The sequence below is a fragment of the Guillardia theta genome (genome assembly GCF_000315625.1).
Source record: "Guillardia theta CCMP2712 unplaced genomic scaffold GUITHscaffold_123, whole genome shotgun sequence".
Lineage (NCBI taxonomy): Eukaryota > Cryptophyceae > Pyrenomonadales > Geminigeraceae > Guillardia > Guillardia theta.
Genome location: NW_005434551.1, coordinates 68,317 through 83,944, shown reverse-complemented (window position 1 = coordinate 83,944; position 15,628 = coordinate 68,317). Strand labels below are relative to the sequence as shown.

The window sequence follows — 15,628 nt, the reverse complement described above, 5'->3', positions numbered from 1 at the left end:
CCTTCGCTCTACCACGAAGGGGTACGCATTGAGAAACGATGGGAACGATCATCTTCCAGCGAGGAGACAGGCCTCCATGCTAGAGAGAAAGAGGTGGGGAGCTTGTGCTGCGTCTTGATCCCTTGCTCTGCCTCACTGTCACGAGCAGGACAGAGCAAGACAGGCTGACGAGAGAACGAGTTGACTGGCGAGAAACGAAGAGGGACGACAAGAACCTTGTCATCAGGCCTGTGCTCCTCAGTGCTGCATCCTTCGTCGACGTCTCGCCGGCAGCTGCTGTCCTCTTTGACGAGGGTGGCAGAGACCGAGGAGGTCGCAGGCTACATCGGGTCGATCTGCTCCGACGGTTCCCTCCTGAAACGTTTGACGAGGTTAGGATCACAGATGAAGGCTTGACAAGGCTTCCGGGGTAGTTCTTCTCTCCTCTTCTCTCCTCTTCTCGCCCTCCTCTTCTCGCCCTCCTCTTCTCGCCCTCCTCTTCTCGCCCTCCTCTTCTCGCCCTCCTCTTCTCGCCCTCCTCGCCCTCCTCTTCTCGCCCTCCTTTCCCTCCCCTTCCTCTCCCCTTCCCTTCTCTCCTTCCCTCCTCTCCTCTCTCTCCTCTCTCTCCTCACCCTCTTGCTCTCCCTCTTCATCCCGTCAATGCTTTCCCTCGTTCTTCTTTCCTCCCCCTTTCCTCCCCCTTTCCTTTCCCTTTCCTTTCCTTTTCCTTTCCTTTCCTTTTTACCTCTTTCTTTGAGTTTGCTGTTTCTTCCTCTCTCTCTCTCCTCCTCCCTTCCTCTTCATCTTTCCTCCTCCTCCTCCCCCTCCGTTCAGTTTCACGTCTCTTCTCTGACGTCAGCTGTCAGGAGCTGGAAGGAGTACCACCAGCTAAGAGTGCTTGACGTGTCAGTCAACATCCTCAAGAGCCTCCCCGACGGCTTGGAGCATCTCCGGCAGCTCGAAGTCCTCAGAGCAGATCACAATCAGCTCCTTCACCTCCCTTCCTGCCTCTCGTCCTTACAGCAGCTACGGGAGCTGAGCGCAAGGAGCAACCAGATCCAGTATCTCCCCAACCTCCTTGGCATGCACTGCCTCCACACCCTCAACCTCTCCGACAACAAGCTGCGGGTCATGCTGGCAATTTCTATTGGCGTTCCTTTCCTCATATGACGTGCAGGAAGTCGACGGCTCCATCTGCGACCTGCCGGAGCTTTCAGTGCTCAGAGTCGATCACAACGAACTACTCTCCCTCCCCAAGGACCTCTTCTTCCTCCACAGCCTCAAGCAGCTGCACGCGCAGTTCAACTTCCTCACCTCCCTCCCGCCAGATTTCCACATGCACAAGTGAGCTTCTTCTCTGCCTCCTGCGAGCATCGCCGTCGGTTGCTGACGAGAGGAGCAGGAGGGTGGAGATACTGGACCTCAGGCACAACCTCCTCCGTCAGCTCCCTGACGTCAAGAACGAGCTAGAGTCGTGGTTCCCTTCCCTTCATACCCTCGACGTTTCCAACAATAAACTTGAGGTGAGTGAGGGCTGAAGTGGAGGGGCGAGGAGAGCAGGACGGAGAGGAGGATGAGGAGGAAAGGGGCAGGGGTGGGGGGGAGAGGGAAAGGAGGAGTGAAATCGAAGGCTTCACGTTCAGACTTTGACATGAATCGACGCAGGTTTTCCCGGAGGCCTTGAGGACGGGGAGAGTGAAGCACGTGAATCTTGAGCACAACCTTTTGTCTCTGATTTAGTACATCATAAGGAAAATTCACGATCCTAAAATTGTACTCGTGCTAAGAAACGCAGTCACTAAGTAGGGGTAAAGGGGCACACAAGGACACGGAAGAGTCACAGGCTCTCCTGCTCCCTGTCGCAAGTTTCTTGAGCCTTACATGCCTGGAAAGTCCTCGAAGGCCTTGGCGGTGGAGGGAGAAGCTTCTCTCAGGGCCTTCAGCCCCTCCTGGACCAGCTCTCTGTTCATCAGCTCTCTCTCCAGGTACTCCTTCATGAGTTTCGCCATGAGCTGCGGAGCCTTGGGAAAGTCGATGGCCGTGTCCGGCAGGTCCTCCAGCACACCGCAGATCCCCTGAGCCACGTCGTCCTTGGAGAACACCTCCTGCTCCACCATGTTGGCGAACAGCTTCCCCATCAGCTCGCTCTCCTGGTCCCCGGCATCGAAGGCGAGGAGGAGACCTCGACGGATGACCTCCTCGTTGACTGCACTCCTCTTGTAACCAATGCTCCACAGCTCCTCGATGCACTCCTTGGCCTCGTTGATATCGTGGATACCTGGAATGACGTCAGCACAACCTCCTCCCCAGGGTCTAGCGGCTTACATAGGTACTCCTCGAGGATCGAACCGACTTTGCCCTCGCCCTCCTCACCAAGCTCCTCCTCAGCGAGCGACTTGCGAGGAATGCGATCCTCCACGTCGCTCTCCTCGCTCTCCTCGCTCTCGGAAGTCTCCTCCTCCTCTTCCTCCTCGTCCTCGTCCTCCTCCTCATCCATAAGGGCTGCGAATCCTCCTCTGCCTGCTGAGATGCCCTTGGGGGGTGCATTCTTGTTGAGAGCCTGGCCGCTGTTGGATCGAGGGAGAGGAGCTGGAGTTGGAGCTGGAGCGGGAGCTGGCTCGTTCCTTTTCCTCTTGTCGGCCGGCTTCTTACCCTTTCCTTTGACGGCTGTGGTGACCTGAGACCAGCCTTCGTCCTCGTTCTTGCTCTGCTTGTTCTTATCTTTGGAGTGACCTCCCTTCTTCTCGCCCTTCTTGTCGCCCTTCTTGTCTCCCTTCTTGTCCTCCTTCTCCTTCTTCTTCTCAGTGTATCGGTTCTCTTTGTCCACTTCCTTCTGCACCTCTTGCAGCAACTTGGGCCCTGAGGCCTGTCGCCGAGGGACCCAGTCGTTAGATCGGAGATCCTTGAGGTCGAGGAGCATGAACTTGAAGCGAGAGCTCAACCCTTCCATCTCCGCAAGCTCTTCAATCCGCACGAAGTAACGGTCGACAATGTTCTTCTCCGTCTTCTCCAGTGGCTTCCCTACTCCCTCCAGCAGTTTGCACAGGGGTTGAATCGAGTCGTGGTCCTCCTTGGACGCTTCAAGGAGCTTCCCAATGAACAGGTGCACCTCCTCCGATCCCACCATGCTGCGCTTGAACAGCTCGCCAATGAATTCGACGTTTCCTAGAGTTCGCTGCCTCAGCTTCCTCAGCTTCTGTTGACGATCGTCGTCAGAGAGCTGATCCAACTCCTCTCTCTCCGCCTCCTTGCCCATCAGTTCGAACTCTGCCCGACATCTGCAAGCAAACAAGTCAACAACAGGCTTTGGAACTGCCTCGAAGCACTTACTTGCCAACCAGCACTTCTGCGAATGGAAGCACTCCGGCCTCGTCAGAGAGTTCGGGCAGGTCTTCAGCGAGCTTCTCACACATTCTCGCGTACATCCCAATAAAAGTTGGCTCGAGGACGGCCTTGTCATACAAGATCACGACAAATCCTCGCAACAGCGAGGCCGTGCTGATGCCGACATTCAAGATGTCGTTGTAAAGCTTGTCGAACTTCTCGAGGGTGAGCTTGTTGAGCAGACCCTTCACGGCCTTGTACACCTTCTCCTCATCATCCGTGGGCTTTGTTGGCTTCCATCTATTCTCACTGATCTCGAGTGCCTTGACCTCAATAATCTTGCCGCTGCGATCGCGCAGTGGCTGGTCGTTCTTCCTCCCTCGCCCACTCTTGGGCGTTGTCCCGCCGCTGTCTTGTCTCTTCAAGCGAGGAGTGTTAGAGTCGGACTGCTTCCTGTCCGGCATGTCCTTCTCTGGATCGAGCTCTGGAGTATCCTCCAGGATCTTCCGGAAGGCCTCGATGTGCTCCTTGAGCTCAGTACCGAACATGTCGACGTACTTGTAGTCGTGCCTCATGGTCTTCAGCTGCTGGATAGTGTACTTGGCTCCCTTCAGCGGATGCTCGGGGGGGTCGATCATCCGCACAGACACGACTGGAGCGCTGCTAGGAGCGGCGACATGCACTGCAGTCGGTCTCTTGGATTCGAGATGCGGGGCAGTCCCGTCGCTAGCCGAGTCATTCTTAGAAGGGTCTGACTTGGACAGAACTCCACTTCCAGTAGAGTTGTTGTTGATGGACGGCAGGCTGGAGTAATTCCCCGGAACAAACTCAGGCGCCTCCTTTGAAAGCACTCGCCCGGTATCCGATTTGTTGGGAGTCCCGTTGACCTTGGGCTCAGAGGCTGGAGCAGCTGATACAGAACAGAAGTGTCAATCCCACTGTCTCCTCCTCCACTTGAATCAAGTACCTAGAAAGCTCGGAACGAACTCCGCTGCTGCAGGATTGAATGTAAACGCGGCTGCATTAGGGTTTAAAGGCATGGCCAGGCCCCTGGGGCCAACCAAGGCCGATCCGAGAAAACTTAATCAACCGAAGAACCTGTCCGGCACTGTTCGGAATACGAATCGTCAAAAAACGATCAAACCAGCCAACAAGACTCTCACCTCTGATGAACTTCCGTTGTTGTCGACAAGAATTTTCTCTAACTTGTCACAAAAGATCCTCTCCGCTCTCAACACACAGGAAATTCCATACACCTGCACGCACAGAGGTGAGGGATTTTCCTCCGCGAAACTATCCAACAAGTCTATAGATGAGACAAGGGGAAGCTAGAGACATCTCGCACTCCATTGCAATCAGATGAAACCATGAAAATGTTCACACGTGCAGTGACATATTTGTAACACATTAGATAAAAACAGTGTGATTCATCATAGAATGTACAGGCGTGGAAGCTGAGGCTGACGATAAGGCCAAATCTTGTCATTCATCGAAACATTCACATGCATCTTTCGTGCAAAGAAAGGCCCCGAGTCAAAAATCGCGGCCAACGTGATATGCACTGCGGGACAGAAGAGAACATCTATCCGCAACGAGGATCCGCAGAGCATACACAGACTCTCGTCACTCATGCATGCCAAGAGAAACAATAGACGACAAGCGCCTTGCGGGTTCAGCTCTAGCTACCTCGTGAATGTCCCTCCACGTGGCTCTTTCTGGTAGATGCTGATAGGGAGGAGAGGAGGACCAAAGAAGGCGAGAAAGCTTCGTAGGCTGTGCGAGTCTAGCAGGGGCAAGGATGCAGATAAACTATGAGAAGGAGAGGAGGAGGAGGGAGGAAGGAGGAGGGAAAGAGGCAGCGGGAAAGGTTCGCAAAGGTAGCAAACAGCCTGCGGGGGACGCAGGAGGAAGCGGCACGCTGATAGCGTCACCACCACAAAAATATTTTGAGGGGGGTTCCCATGACTTCCTCAAACGTATTGAATACCTCTCTTACCCCAGCAGACTTATCTCAACAATTATCAAATTGTACATCATATTATTACTTAATTTATTGCGTTATTTTAATTAATCAATTTTCATAATATAATATAGATCAATAATTTCACTTCATATCACCTGTCATGAAGTAATACCCCCTCATGAGAAAGGCCGCTTCAGCACCCAAAACAATACTAAAGATTAGTTAAATTATTACCTAAAATAAACAAGTACTTATTGTGGTGTCTTGTTCACGCTCGTGCCCACCCCACCCCCCACCCTACCCCCCACCCCCCTGTCTTTTTTCCTCGCGTGCTAGCCAAGGACCCCAGCAAGAATCCATGACCCCTCCAAATCCTTCGAAAGTACCGGTACAATCTCTCCCAGGAACCATCTGCATGGAGAGCAGGGTACTAGCATAGGGTGAGGTGGGTACATGCGACTAAAGGTAGGGTGAGGTTACACGTATGGTGGGAATCTCTATGATTGGGTGGGTGGGTACTTTTTATGGATGTGGGGTAAAACAGAACAGAACCACAGGGAAAAGGGTGGGTCCATAAAAACTCAATGACCATGTTCATCGTGAGGGGCAAGAACTTGCAGGGGTAGATTCAATACAATAGGGGGTGGGGTAGAAGAGTTGGGGCCCATGGGGTGGGTGATCTTTTGTTTTATTTCCGGAAAAAATTTTGGTTGGTTGAGTAAAATGATTTAATATTATTAGTTTTAAAGATATATACTTTTTTACTTCGATATTAGAAAATTTGATCTTACTTGTTTCTGAATTGCAAATAAATACACTTGTTAGAAATTCATAGTAAATATAAAACAATAAATGTATTTCAGTAGCAGATTTTGTGAAGTCAGTACACTGAGTTTCAATATTGGATGGCATATAAGTTTTAATCGCCGATCCGCCCGGGCCGATCATCGATGCCTGGATCCTGCCGCCGCCCATGATTGCGGCGGCCCGGACTCAGTATGAGTCCGGGAGTCAATCACTGCCACTGAGTAGTGACTCCGGGGCCGGCCATCATGTCACGAACCGTGACTCAGTGACTGATCGGATTAGGGTGTAGGCCCGATAGCAGACAGATAGGCCCTAGTAGCGTGGCAACTTTCATGACTACTTTACTCAAAGTTAAGTTAAAAATCCGATCAGTCACCGTACGAGGACAATCAGGAGAGTCGAGGAGGCTTGACCCTGACACTGTCGCCGCGACCGTGACGGTGACTGGCCAACTTCAAGGCTTGGCAAACCAACAGTCCGCCGGACCCGGCGACTCTATCCGACTCCAGGAAGCGTCCGACAGGACAGGAGCCCTCGTTCACGGGAGGCCGGCCCGGCCCGCCCCGGCCGGGGCGACGGACTCGGACTACTGTCACTGCCGCAGTAAGGTGCCGTAGTACTATCGTGACGCGCGGCCGGCCCGGCGGTACTTCCGAGCAAGTTCAGCGCCGGGCAGCCACAGTAGACGGGGTGTGATACGGTCAGTGCCCGTGAGATCGGACTGAGCAGCCTGAGGGCTGGTGATGTGGCATGATCGGCGGCGGGCGGCCGCCTCGGCTGGCCAAGGCGGCGAGTCGTGACACGATAGTGCGGCAGTGCGGCATCGTTACTGAGTGAGCTGCGTTCATTCAGCTACTTTCCGATTCATCGACAAGGCGGGCAAACCCGCAGAAGGCATGACAACTTAGGTGACACTGGCCGTGCATGAACTGTGAGTTCACCTCTTCCCCCGTGCTGTAGACGTCTTCCATGCAGTAGAGCTCGCAGCACGAGAAGCACGCGCTCGTCAGCTCCGGCCTGCAGTGAGTCCAGAAGGACGGGACCTGCCCATAGGTGACGGCGTTGACGAGGGTGGCAGCTTGATCGTCCAAGGAGACGACGAGGTCTGCTCGCTCCGACGCGACTCGCACGGTCGGGTTGACTGCGAGCACGCAAATGAGCTGCATGTCAGACACGATGGTGAGGTTGGAACACTGTTGAGCTCCTGCACGCCAACGTCAGGCTCCAGCCACACGGATCCTCCTCCTCTCCCACCTGTTCCTTGCACCCTGAAGAAAACCTTGGGGTAGGGCAGGAGCGGAGGTCCCAGCCCGAAGTTTCGTCCCTGAAGCTGAGAGTGAGAGGAGAGGAGAGGAGGAGGAGGAGGGGAGTACCGAGATAGTGATCAGGTATCGGCTGACGTCGAAAGCTTGCGAGCGCGCGAGGGTCAGGCGGTCAGGAGTCACCCTGGTGATCTCAGGAGGAGCATAAAAGATGACTGTCGGGCATCGGGCAGTGAAGGTCTCCGCAGAGAACTCATATCTGATCGACACGATGACCTCTAGCCCTCTCGACCCGCTCCCTACCGGCGCCATGACCACTAGCGCCTGACCCACCCGTAGTGGGACGGGTGAGGTGTACCCGTTCGGCATGCTCACCCCGCTGATAACCTGCTTCCCTACTGAGACAGAGATGATGTTGGGGTTGGACCCGAAGCCGCGTCCTACGATGGTGATGAAGGCTCCGAGGACGGGGATCTGCTTTGGGATGACGTCATACACTTCGATCCTCCTTCCGAACTGGCCCGACAGTCCCCTCTTGCTGAACGTGCTCGCTGCACTCTGCGCAGGGAAGTTCCTGATCCCCGGCCCACTCCCGGCAAAGGGAGAGGCCCAGTCCAGGTAAGGCCCAGTCCCTCTGAGAGAAACTGTGAAGGTCCCAAGGTCGACCGAGGCTTCTTCACAGCCGTTGATCTGGTCAATACACTTGTTGAGGTTACGGATGCCTGCGATGCTCTTGATCGTGATCTCTGTTGCAAACATGCAGGTCAGAGTTTTCTACCACAGTATGCTGCTCCTCTCCTGCCTCCTGCTTCTCCAACCTCTGCTCCTTCCCGCACTGCCTCCTCCACTTCCTCCTCTAGCTCCTTCCTTCCCTCCCTCAACCGCTGGACTTACCAAGAGCCCACCGAGAAAAGTTCACGACGTTGGCACCGTCCTGGTAGATCTCCCAAGACTTGCAGAGTTCCTTGGAGCTGTACCGGCATTGCCATGCCCCTGTATAGTCAGCGCCAATGGTCTCACTAAAGATCAACAGAGAGTCGATCTGCGACTTGGGGATGTTGGTTGGGTAGAGGCCTGCCAGGTTTGTCGGCTGATTGAAGACGATGGTGATAGTGTCTCCTGGTGAGTACCAGCTGTTGCGGTTGCCAGGATCGTCAGCGATGATCTGATAGCAAGATGTCAGAGCGATGGCAGAAGGAGAAGGAGCTTGAGAAGGAGGAGCAGGAGGAGGAGGAGGAGCAGGAGGAGAAGGAGCAGGTGCAGGAGCAGGTGCTGTTGCACCTGGAGAAAACCAAGGAGAAGGAGGAGGAGCAGGAGCAGGAGCAGGAGGAGGAGGAGGAGGAGGGAGCAGAGCAGAACGAAGGAGGGAGTAGGAATGAAAGAGGTGTGAGTGGAGAAGGTGTGCATTGGTGAGGGTAGAAGCTGGCAGACGATAGGAAGGAATGGAGGGAGGGAGGAATGGAGGGAGGGAGGAATGGAGGGAGGGAGGGAGGGAGGGAGGGAGGGAGGGAGGAATGGAGGAATGGAGGGAGGGAGGGAGGGAGGGAGGGAGTAGGGAGGGAGGGAGGGAGGGAGGGAGTTGCAGACAAGCGCTCGAAGCCGTCGGTCTTACCCAGTCGATCTGGATCACAGGCTTGTCGAAGGATCCTTCCAAGGGAGGAGACAAAGATTTCTGAGGGATACAGGCAGCAGGAACGTTTCTCAGGTCCCCGCTGACCTTGATGGTGACGCGGAACTCGTATGCATTCACGCATGCTCCGCATCCCACGGACGGAGTGCGAATGAGACCTCGGTCTATGCTCGTGTGGTCCACCTCGAGAATCGTGATAGCGAAAACGCGATCCTCCGGGCTCCCCGCCACGTCACATGCGCTAGTGGAGGCACAGGCGTCCTCCCACTGGCCCTCGTAGTCCACAGCAAGAGGGACACTAAAGTCAAAGAGCGCGTCCACGATCTCCTTCTTGAGCATCTGGTACTTGGGGAGGGGAGAGAAGGTACAGGTTCCTCCGGTGCTCAGCAGCACAGGCAGGCGGGTCAAAGGGTCGATGTATCGGTCTCGGCAGGTCGTGTCGTCGAGGATGCTCGAGCAAGCGAGGCCGTCGCGCGTCCCCCCGACGCAGAGCATGGGGCTCCCGCGAGTTGTCGGCTGGTTGAACTGCACAAGGATCTTGTCCCCGGCCGAGATCTTCCCCGGGTACTCGATGTCCATGGTGTACGGGACAGCCACGACTCGCTCGATTTCAACGTCCCCTGGCCCGAAGCCGCAGGTCAGCGAGCCAGCCAGCCTCTCGTTCGAGCAGAGAGTATCCGAGAGGGGGATAGAGTAGTTGCCTGTAGGAGGAAAGTTCTTGATCTGAGCCCGAGGCGTCACCTTGACTTGCAGCTGGTATACAGCTGGGGGGTCCGCGCCAGACGCGTTGGTTATGATGATGCGGAGACTGCTCTTGCTCAGCCACCTGCCGTAGTAGGAAGCGCCGAGACGCTGCGACCACTCGAACGCTTGCTCGAGCACTTCTTGCCTCACGTACTCGTCGAGAGGACGCGGGCAGTAAGGAGAGTTGTCTGCTGGGTCGGAGCAGGAGCAGGAAGGGTAGCAGAAGGTGACGTCCTCGGAGAAGGCGATGTCGATCATATCCCCGTTGCCGTAGACGGCGTCACAGCCTCCAACACAGGTCTGGTTGTAGCGAGCTGAGAGCGAGGTGATGCGGATGTTGGTCTGCCCGAAGTTTCCTGTGAGAGGAGGAGACGTTTTCACGGACGGACGGCAGACTGGTGGGATGTTGCGAACGTTGGCACTGGCCCTGAAGGCAACACGGAAGGTGTCGACGGTGGGAGGAGCAGCGCCGGTAGGGTCGAGAATTGTGATCCTGATAGCGCTGGAGGAGGAGAAGGCAGGAAGAACGCCTGTGCCGACTGAAGGGATCCATTCTTGGATGTCCAGCCATTCTCCTGAGTAATTCTTTCCTAGGCTCTGTGACATGTTGAGGAGCTGATCGAGCTGCTGCTTTGAGAGGTACTGGGGGAGACCTCCTTGATCGCAAGGCTCGTTGAGCTGGAGAAGGATGTAGTCTCCCCTCTCGTACCTTCCGGTCCCGTTGCCGCTGTCGAAGGCGCGGACGTCTGCAAAGGCGTCAGGGAGGGAGAGGAAGGAGCGGGGAGGAGAAGAGGGAGAGGAAGAAAGAGGCGAAGAAGGGAGAGAAAGAGGAGGGATACAACATGGAGGAGGTAAACAGAAAGAGGAGGGAGAGGAAGAGGGAGGGTAGACGGAGAGAGGAGGAGGAGCAGGAGGAGGGAGAGGGAGAAGGAGGACACACCAGTGAACTCGATGGCAGGAGGTCCGAAATCTCCCGAGAGGAATCCGGCGAACTGATCGGAGCTGGGGGAGGAGGCGCTGGGGAAGTTGCGGAGGTTGCCGGTAGGAAGAATACGAGCAGTTAGGTAGCCAATCACGGGCGGGGCTGCTCCTGTCACGTTCTCTACTGTGATCTTCAACTTGCTGCAGGACACCCAAGAGCCGGTGTAATTCGTTCCCTGGGGAGGTACACTCAGTGGGAAGAAGAGGAGAAGGTGGGGGTAAGGGAGCAAGACAAGCGAGAGGGGAGAGGAGGAGAACATGAGAAGAAGGGAGGAGGGGGAAGTGGAAAACAAGAGGAGAGAACGATGAGGAAGAGGAAGGGGAAGGCAGAAAGAAGTAGGAGGAGGAGAAGGAGCAAGAGAAGGTGAGATAGGAGGCAAAGTTAGAGAGGAGGGGAGCAGGGGAGGAGGAGAGGAGGAGAGAGAGGAAAGGAGGAGGAGGAGGAGAGAAATTACGATGGGAAGGTTGAAAGAGATCAAGTTGTCAATCTGCTTCCTGCTGATCCCTTGCTCTGGCAGATCTCCCAAGTTTGTATCCCTGTTGAACTGCACGACGATTGTGTCCCCCGGATTGTACGACGGGTCAACGTTGACAGGGTCCTGCGCTACCAGCTGTAGAATCCGGACGTCTGCAGGGCCGAAGCTCCCGTTGAGAGGAGGAGATTTCATGCTCGAGGGCTCGGAGGAGCTGTCTGCAGACCGGATGGCTCGTCCTCTAGAGGTCACAGAGATGATGATGGAGTGGCCGATAGAAGGAGGAGCTGCGCCAGTCGTGTTGTGCACGGTGATCTCGAACTCCTGCAGGAGGGAAGGGAGTAAGGCAGAGAGTAAGAGGAGGGGAGAGGAAAGGAAGGAGTTACCTTGGCCTTGTTGAGCCACCTTCCTGTGTAGTTGGAGCCGAGGGAGTCGGAGAAGTCGAAGAGAGAGTCGACCTCTTCCTTGGAGAGGACGGGGCAGTCGCACACGGGGAACGAGCAGCATTGGTTGTCAGATGACGTTGAGCTCAGGATAGCAGAGGAGTCGCAAGGGGCAAACTTGGCCATGTCTGTCGCCTGGTTGAAGTAGACTGTGATGACGTCACCGGGCGAGTAGACGCTCTGCTGGGTGTTGGGGTTGCTGGCAACGATGCTGGTGATCTGAGGGAAGAGAAGGCCGTAATCTCCCACCAGCTTCGGGGACGAAACATACACAGTCTCCCCCACCGGCCCGGACGTCGGAGGGAAGTTGCGGAGGTAGGAGCTTGCCTTGACGGAGACGTAGAACGCTCCGAGCTGAGGAGAATTGATGGACTTGACTGCGCAGGCAGGACGGGGAGTGCACGAGAGAGCGGCAGTCTTGTCGTACCCTCCGTTCACTCCCGTCGCGTTCAAAACCGTGATTACCAGCTGGCTGCGGCTCAGCCACCTGCCGCTGTAGTTGGAGCCAAGCCAGTCGCAGGAAGCAGCAATGGAGTCAACATCGACGTAGGACGAGGAGGAGGAGGAGGAGGAGGAGGAGGAGGAGTTGATGGCAACACTCCCATCATCGTTGCAGAGGACTTGAACTCTCGATGTGACCCAGTCTGTGCCGTTCCACTCTCTCCATGCACCAGCGGGTATGGTGGAGGCGTCGAGGGTCGTCGAGGAGGAGCTGGCGTAAAGGCCGGCGGCGACAGAGCCGACTCTTGCTCCGATATGCCACCGGGGGCAGGAGACATCGATCCTGTGCTTCAGGTTGCAGTAGGAGAAGATGTAGTTCGATCCTCCCTGCTGCTTGTAGTATGGCATCCCATCCAGCGTGCTGGTCTGCATCTGGTACATCCCCAGCTTGCTGCTCTGCTGACTTCCAGGGTTGACAACAGCGATGGTTCTGCAGAACCTTGCAGGGATGGACACTTGCTCCAAGACTGGCTCCGTCTCACAGCGGAGAAGTGCGTTCACCTGCTCCCGAGGGATGTCTATCGCGTCTAGGTGAGCAAGGTTTGTATCCTCTGAGAAAGTTACGGTGATATGATCACCAGCTCCGTAGACGTCATCGAGGTTGTCGAAGCTGCCGATGCGGAGCTGGGAGATTGTCATCCTGGACTGTCCGAAGTCGCCAGTGAGGGGGACGAGGACGTCTTGGAGGAGGATGGGCTTGCCAACGAGGCCGGAGGCGTTTCCGGAGATGCTGGCAAAGGTTGAAGGGACCTCAGTCTGACTCTGATCTCTCAGGTTGGAGGAGGAGGAGAGGGCCACCCAAAAGATGTTGAAGATGTCAACTCCTGCGAAGGAGAGCGAGATCTGAGAGACGTTGGTCTGAGTTTGCGGCCTGTAGCTGCATGGGAGAACGTCGGAGTAGTAGCTGCTGGGCTGGAGCTCGAGAAACTTGAGACGGTTCAACCTCTCCTCTGCTGCTAGCTCCTCTTGGAAGTTCTGGTACCTGAGCACTGAGGCAGCTGGACACATCACCGAGTCGCAATTCTCCGTCCACTGCACCTGGAAGCCACTCGCAGCCCTCTTGGGGTAGAGCAGAGCTCCGTCGGGTGTGTAGGCTGCGGAGAGGACAGGAGGGCTGGCGCCTGTAGCGTCGAGGACCTCGACGCTGAGCTCGGAGGAGGAGGACCAGTTTGCCCGGTAGTTCGCTCCGAGGCGCTGGGAGAAGAGGAAGGAAGCGTCCACCTCCTCCTTGCTCAGCATGGAGCCCACCTGGACGTTGAGCGGTTGGTTGAAGGTGAGGACGATCCTATCTCCCTGCCATCAGCGTCAGTGCTGAAGAGCGAGGCGGTTGGAAGGGGAGGAGAGGAAGGGAGACGAGGAGAGGAGAGGAGGAGAGGGGGAGAGGAGGAGTGGAGGAGTGGAGGTTGGGAGAAGTGAAGGAGGGGAAAAGAGGAGAGGAGTGTATGGTATTTTGATGTCTTCTTACCGAGCTGTACAGCTCGTCCTTATTGGTGGGATCTCGCGCGAGCATTCGAACGATTCGGACGGAGGAAGGGCCGAACGCCCCTCGAAGAGGAGGAGAGGAGATCTCAGCTGGGAAGGAGGCGACCGGGAAGTTGCGGAGGTCGCCAGCTGCCTTGGTGAGGAGGAAGAGGCGGCCGATCCCCGGGGGGGAAGCAAGGGAGACGTTGTGGACGGTGATGATGAGAATGGAGCGGGAGAGCCATCGGCCGGAGAAATTCGCCCCTAGTGACTGGGAGAACGTGAAGAGACCGAGCAGATCGTCTCTGGAGAGGAAAGAGGGAGAGTTTGTGCTGCAGGTAAAGTTTGCCGTTTGCTGCTCTCCTGGCCATGGCTCCTGATCGAGTACGCAGCCTGGGGGGCCCCTCCTGTGGTGAAAGGGGTCAGGGGGAGGAGAGGTACAGAGGAAAAGGAAGGAGGGGATACAAGGAGGAAGGGAAACATAGAGTAAGGAAGGGATATGAAGAAGAGGAGAGGAGGTAGTATCACCCATAGTTCGTTGGCCCGCTGAAGGTAACGGTGATCGTGTCTCCTGCCTGATAAGACTTGTACGGTTCGAGCTGCATGTTGTTGCCAGAGGCGTCCCTTGCTTCAAGGTCAATGATTCTCAAGGAGTTGTTTCCCCAGCCCCCCCTTATCCCCCTCGATACTGAGGACGAGAAGATCGATTTCTGGGCCGTATCACGGAGGAAGAAACCGCTGGCTCCGCAGGTGTAGGAGGTACACAGGCTATCGTCGCAGGTGCAGCTTCCTTCATGTAGCACGGAGACGGTCAGTTGGTAGACTTGGGGAGGAAGCGACTGGGAGGAGTTCAGCACAGTGACAACGAAACGCCTGTCAGTCTCCCACTGCCCTTGAAAGTCTGTTCCCAGCTCCTGAGAGAAGGAGAACATCTTCAGGACTGTGCTCTTGGGGAGAGGTACCCCCAGGGGCAACTGGAATTGATTGGTTCCTGCACAAACGTAACGACGGATGGGAACGCACAGGTCGATGATGAGTTTGTCCTCGTTGCCGTAGACAGAGTCGTTGCCGCCACTTGCTGCTGTAAAGTTGAGGATGAATGGTGCTGGCTGGCCCCAATTCCCCCGCAGCGTCGGAGAATCTATCTGTGGGAAGGAGATCAGCGACGAGGATGATCGAAGGGAGGAGGAGAGGGTAGACGAGGACGAGGACGAGGACGAGGACGAGGACGAGGAAGAAGCAAGGGGAGGAGGAGGAGGAGGAGGAGGGGGAGGAGGAGGAGGAAGGAGGAGGAAGGAGGAAAGGCGGGGAGGACGAAGGCTACTGACATTGCGGGGGAGGCAGTTGGGAGGATAATTCCTGAGGTTGGAGGAGGCAGGGATAGAGATGACAAGGCGGGAAGGGACGGCAACTCCTCCTGTAGCGTTGAGGACGTTGATCCGTAGCCTGCTCCCGTCTACCCACACAGCCTCGTAGTCAAGGCCGATGGTCTGCGAGAAGGAGAGGAACGCGTCAACTTGAGACTTTGACATGCGTCGGTCGAGACAGGTCGAGTTCTTGTAGAGCTTGCCACATGCTCGGTCGGTCGTCTCGGAGAAGAACACCATGATCGCGTCTCCTTCATTGAGGATGCTGTCGTCCTGGCCGGGATCGAACGCTGTGATGTTGATGATGTAGATAGCACAGGGCCCAAAGTCTCCGATAAGAGTCGGCGATGAGGCAACGATAGGAGCGCTGGTGCGCGGCGATGTTCTGATATCTCCGAGGCAGCAGGCGCATTGCGCGCAGTAGTCGAAGTTCTCCTCGCAGTATCCTGAGATGACGTTGTAGGAGACGCAGGGGCGAACTCGGACGGTCAGGATGTCGAGGACCGGAGGAGCCGCTCCTCGAGCATCGAGGATGGTGATACGAAAAATCCTTGAGAAGAGTCACAGGAAGTGGGAGGGGAAGAGAAGAGGAGGGATGAAGGATAGGAGGAGTTGGGAAAGTGTATGAGAAAGGAACTGAGAAGAAAACGGGAGCAGAGAGGAGAGGAGAGGAGAGGAGAGGAGAGGAGAGGA

The 15,628-nt window shown here is 56.0% G+C and overlaps 3 protein-coding genes across 3 annotated transcripts in view; 1 reads left to right on the top strand and 2 right to left on the bottom strand.

Moving 5' to 3' along the window:
• Window positions 1–76: 76 nt before the first annotated feature.
• GUITHDRAFT_146348 (hypothetical protein) lies at window positions 77–1,719 on the top strand (the record flags this gene model as incomplete). The annotated part of the gene is made up of 6 exons (XM_005822534.1): window positions 77–93; window positions 149–409; window positions 846–1,107; window positions 1,157–1,323; window positions 1,382–1,502; window positions 1,645–1,719. The coding sequence occupies 6 exons, from the start codon at window positions 77–79 to the stop codon at window positions 1,717–1,719; spliced, it is 903 nt and encodes a 300-aa protein (XP_005822591.1).
• Window positions 1,701–5,165, bottom strand: GUITHDRAFT_90172 (translation initiation factor 4F, ribosome/mRNA-bridging subunit). The gene is made up of 6 exons (XM_005822533.1): window positions 4,990–5,165; window positions 4,467–4,559; window positions 4,271–4,411; window positions 3,310–4,213; window positions 2,305–3,257; window positions 1,701–2,257 (listed from the first exon to the last, which is right to left on the bottom strand). The coding sequence occupies exons 3-6, from the start codon at window positions 4,341–4,343 to the stop codon at window positions 1,857–1,859; spliced, it is 2,331 nt and encodes a 776-aa protein (XP_005822590.1). The 5' UTR covers window positions 4,344–4,411; window positions 4,467–4,559; window positions 4,990–5,165; the 3' UTR covers window positions 1,701–1,856.
• Window positions 5,166–6,921: 1,756 nt separating this feature from the next.
• GUITHDRAFT_146346 (hypothetical protein) overlaps window positions 6,922–15,628 on the bottom strand; it is a gene marked incomplete at both ends in the record, with an annotated part of 14,611 nt that continues 5,904 nt past the window's right edge. Inside the window, 11 exons of the mRNA XM_005822532.1 lie at window positions 6,922–7,277; window positions 7,328–7,397; window positions 7,447–8,081; window positions 8,230–8,500; window positions 8,948–10,455; window positions 10,650–10,866; window positions 11,146–11,487; window positions 11,550–13,400; window positions 13,573–13,975; window positions 14,097–14,713; window positions 14,897–15,485. Coding sequence (XP_005822589.1) covers window positions 6,922–7,277; window positions 7,328–7,397; window positions 7,447–8,081; window positions 8,230–8,500; window positions 8,948–10,455; window positions 10,650–10,866; window positions 11,146–11,487; window positions 11,550–13,400; window positions 13,573–13,975; window positions 14,097–14,713; window positions 14,897–15,485 — 6,859 coding nt within the window. The remainder of the gene's footprint in view (window positions 7,278–7,327; window positions 7,398–7,446; window positions 8,082–8,229; window positions 8,501–8,947; window positions 10,456–10,649; window positions 10,867–11,145; window positions 11,488–11,549; window positions 13,401–13,572; window positions 13,976–14,096; window positions 14,714–14,896; window positions 15,486–15,628) is intronic.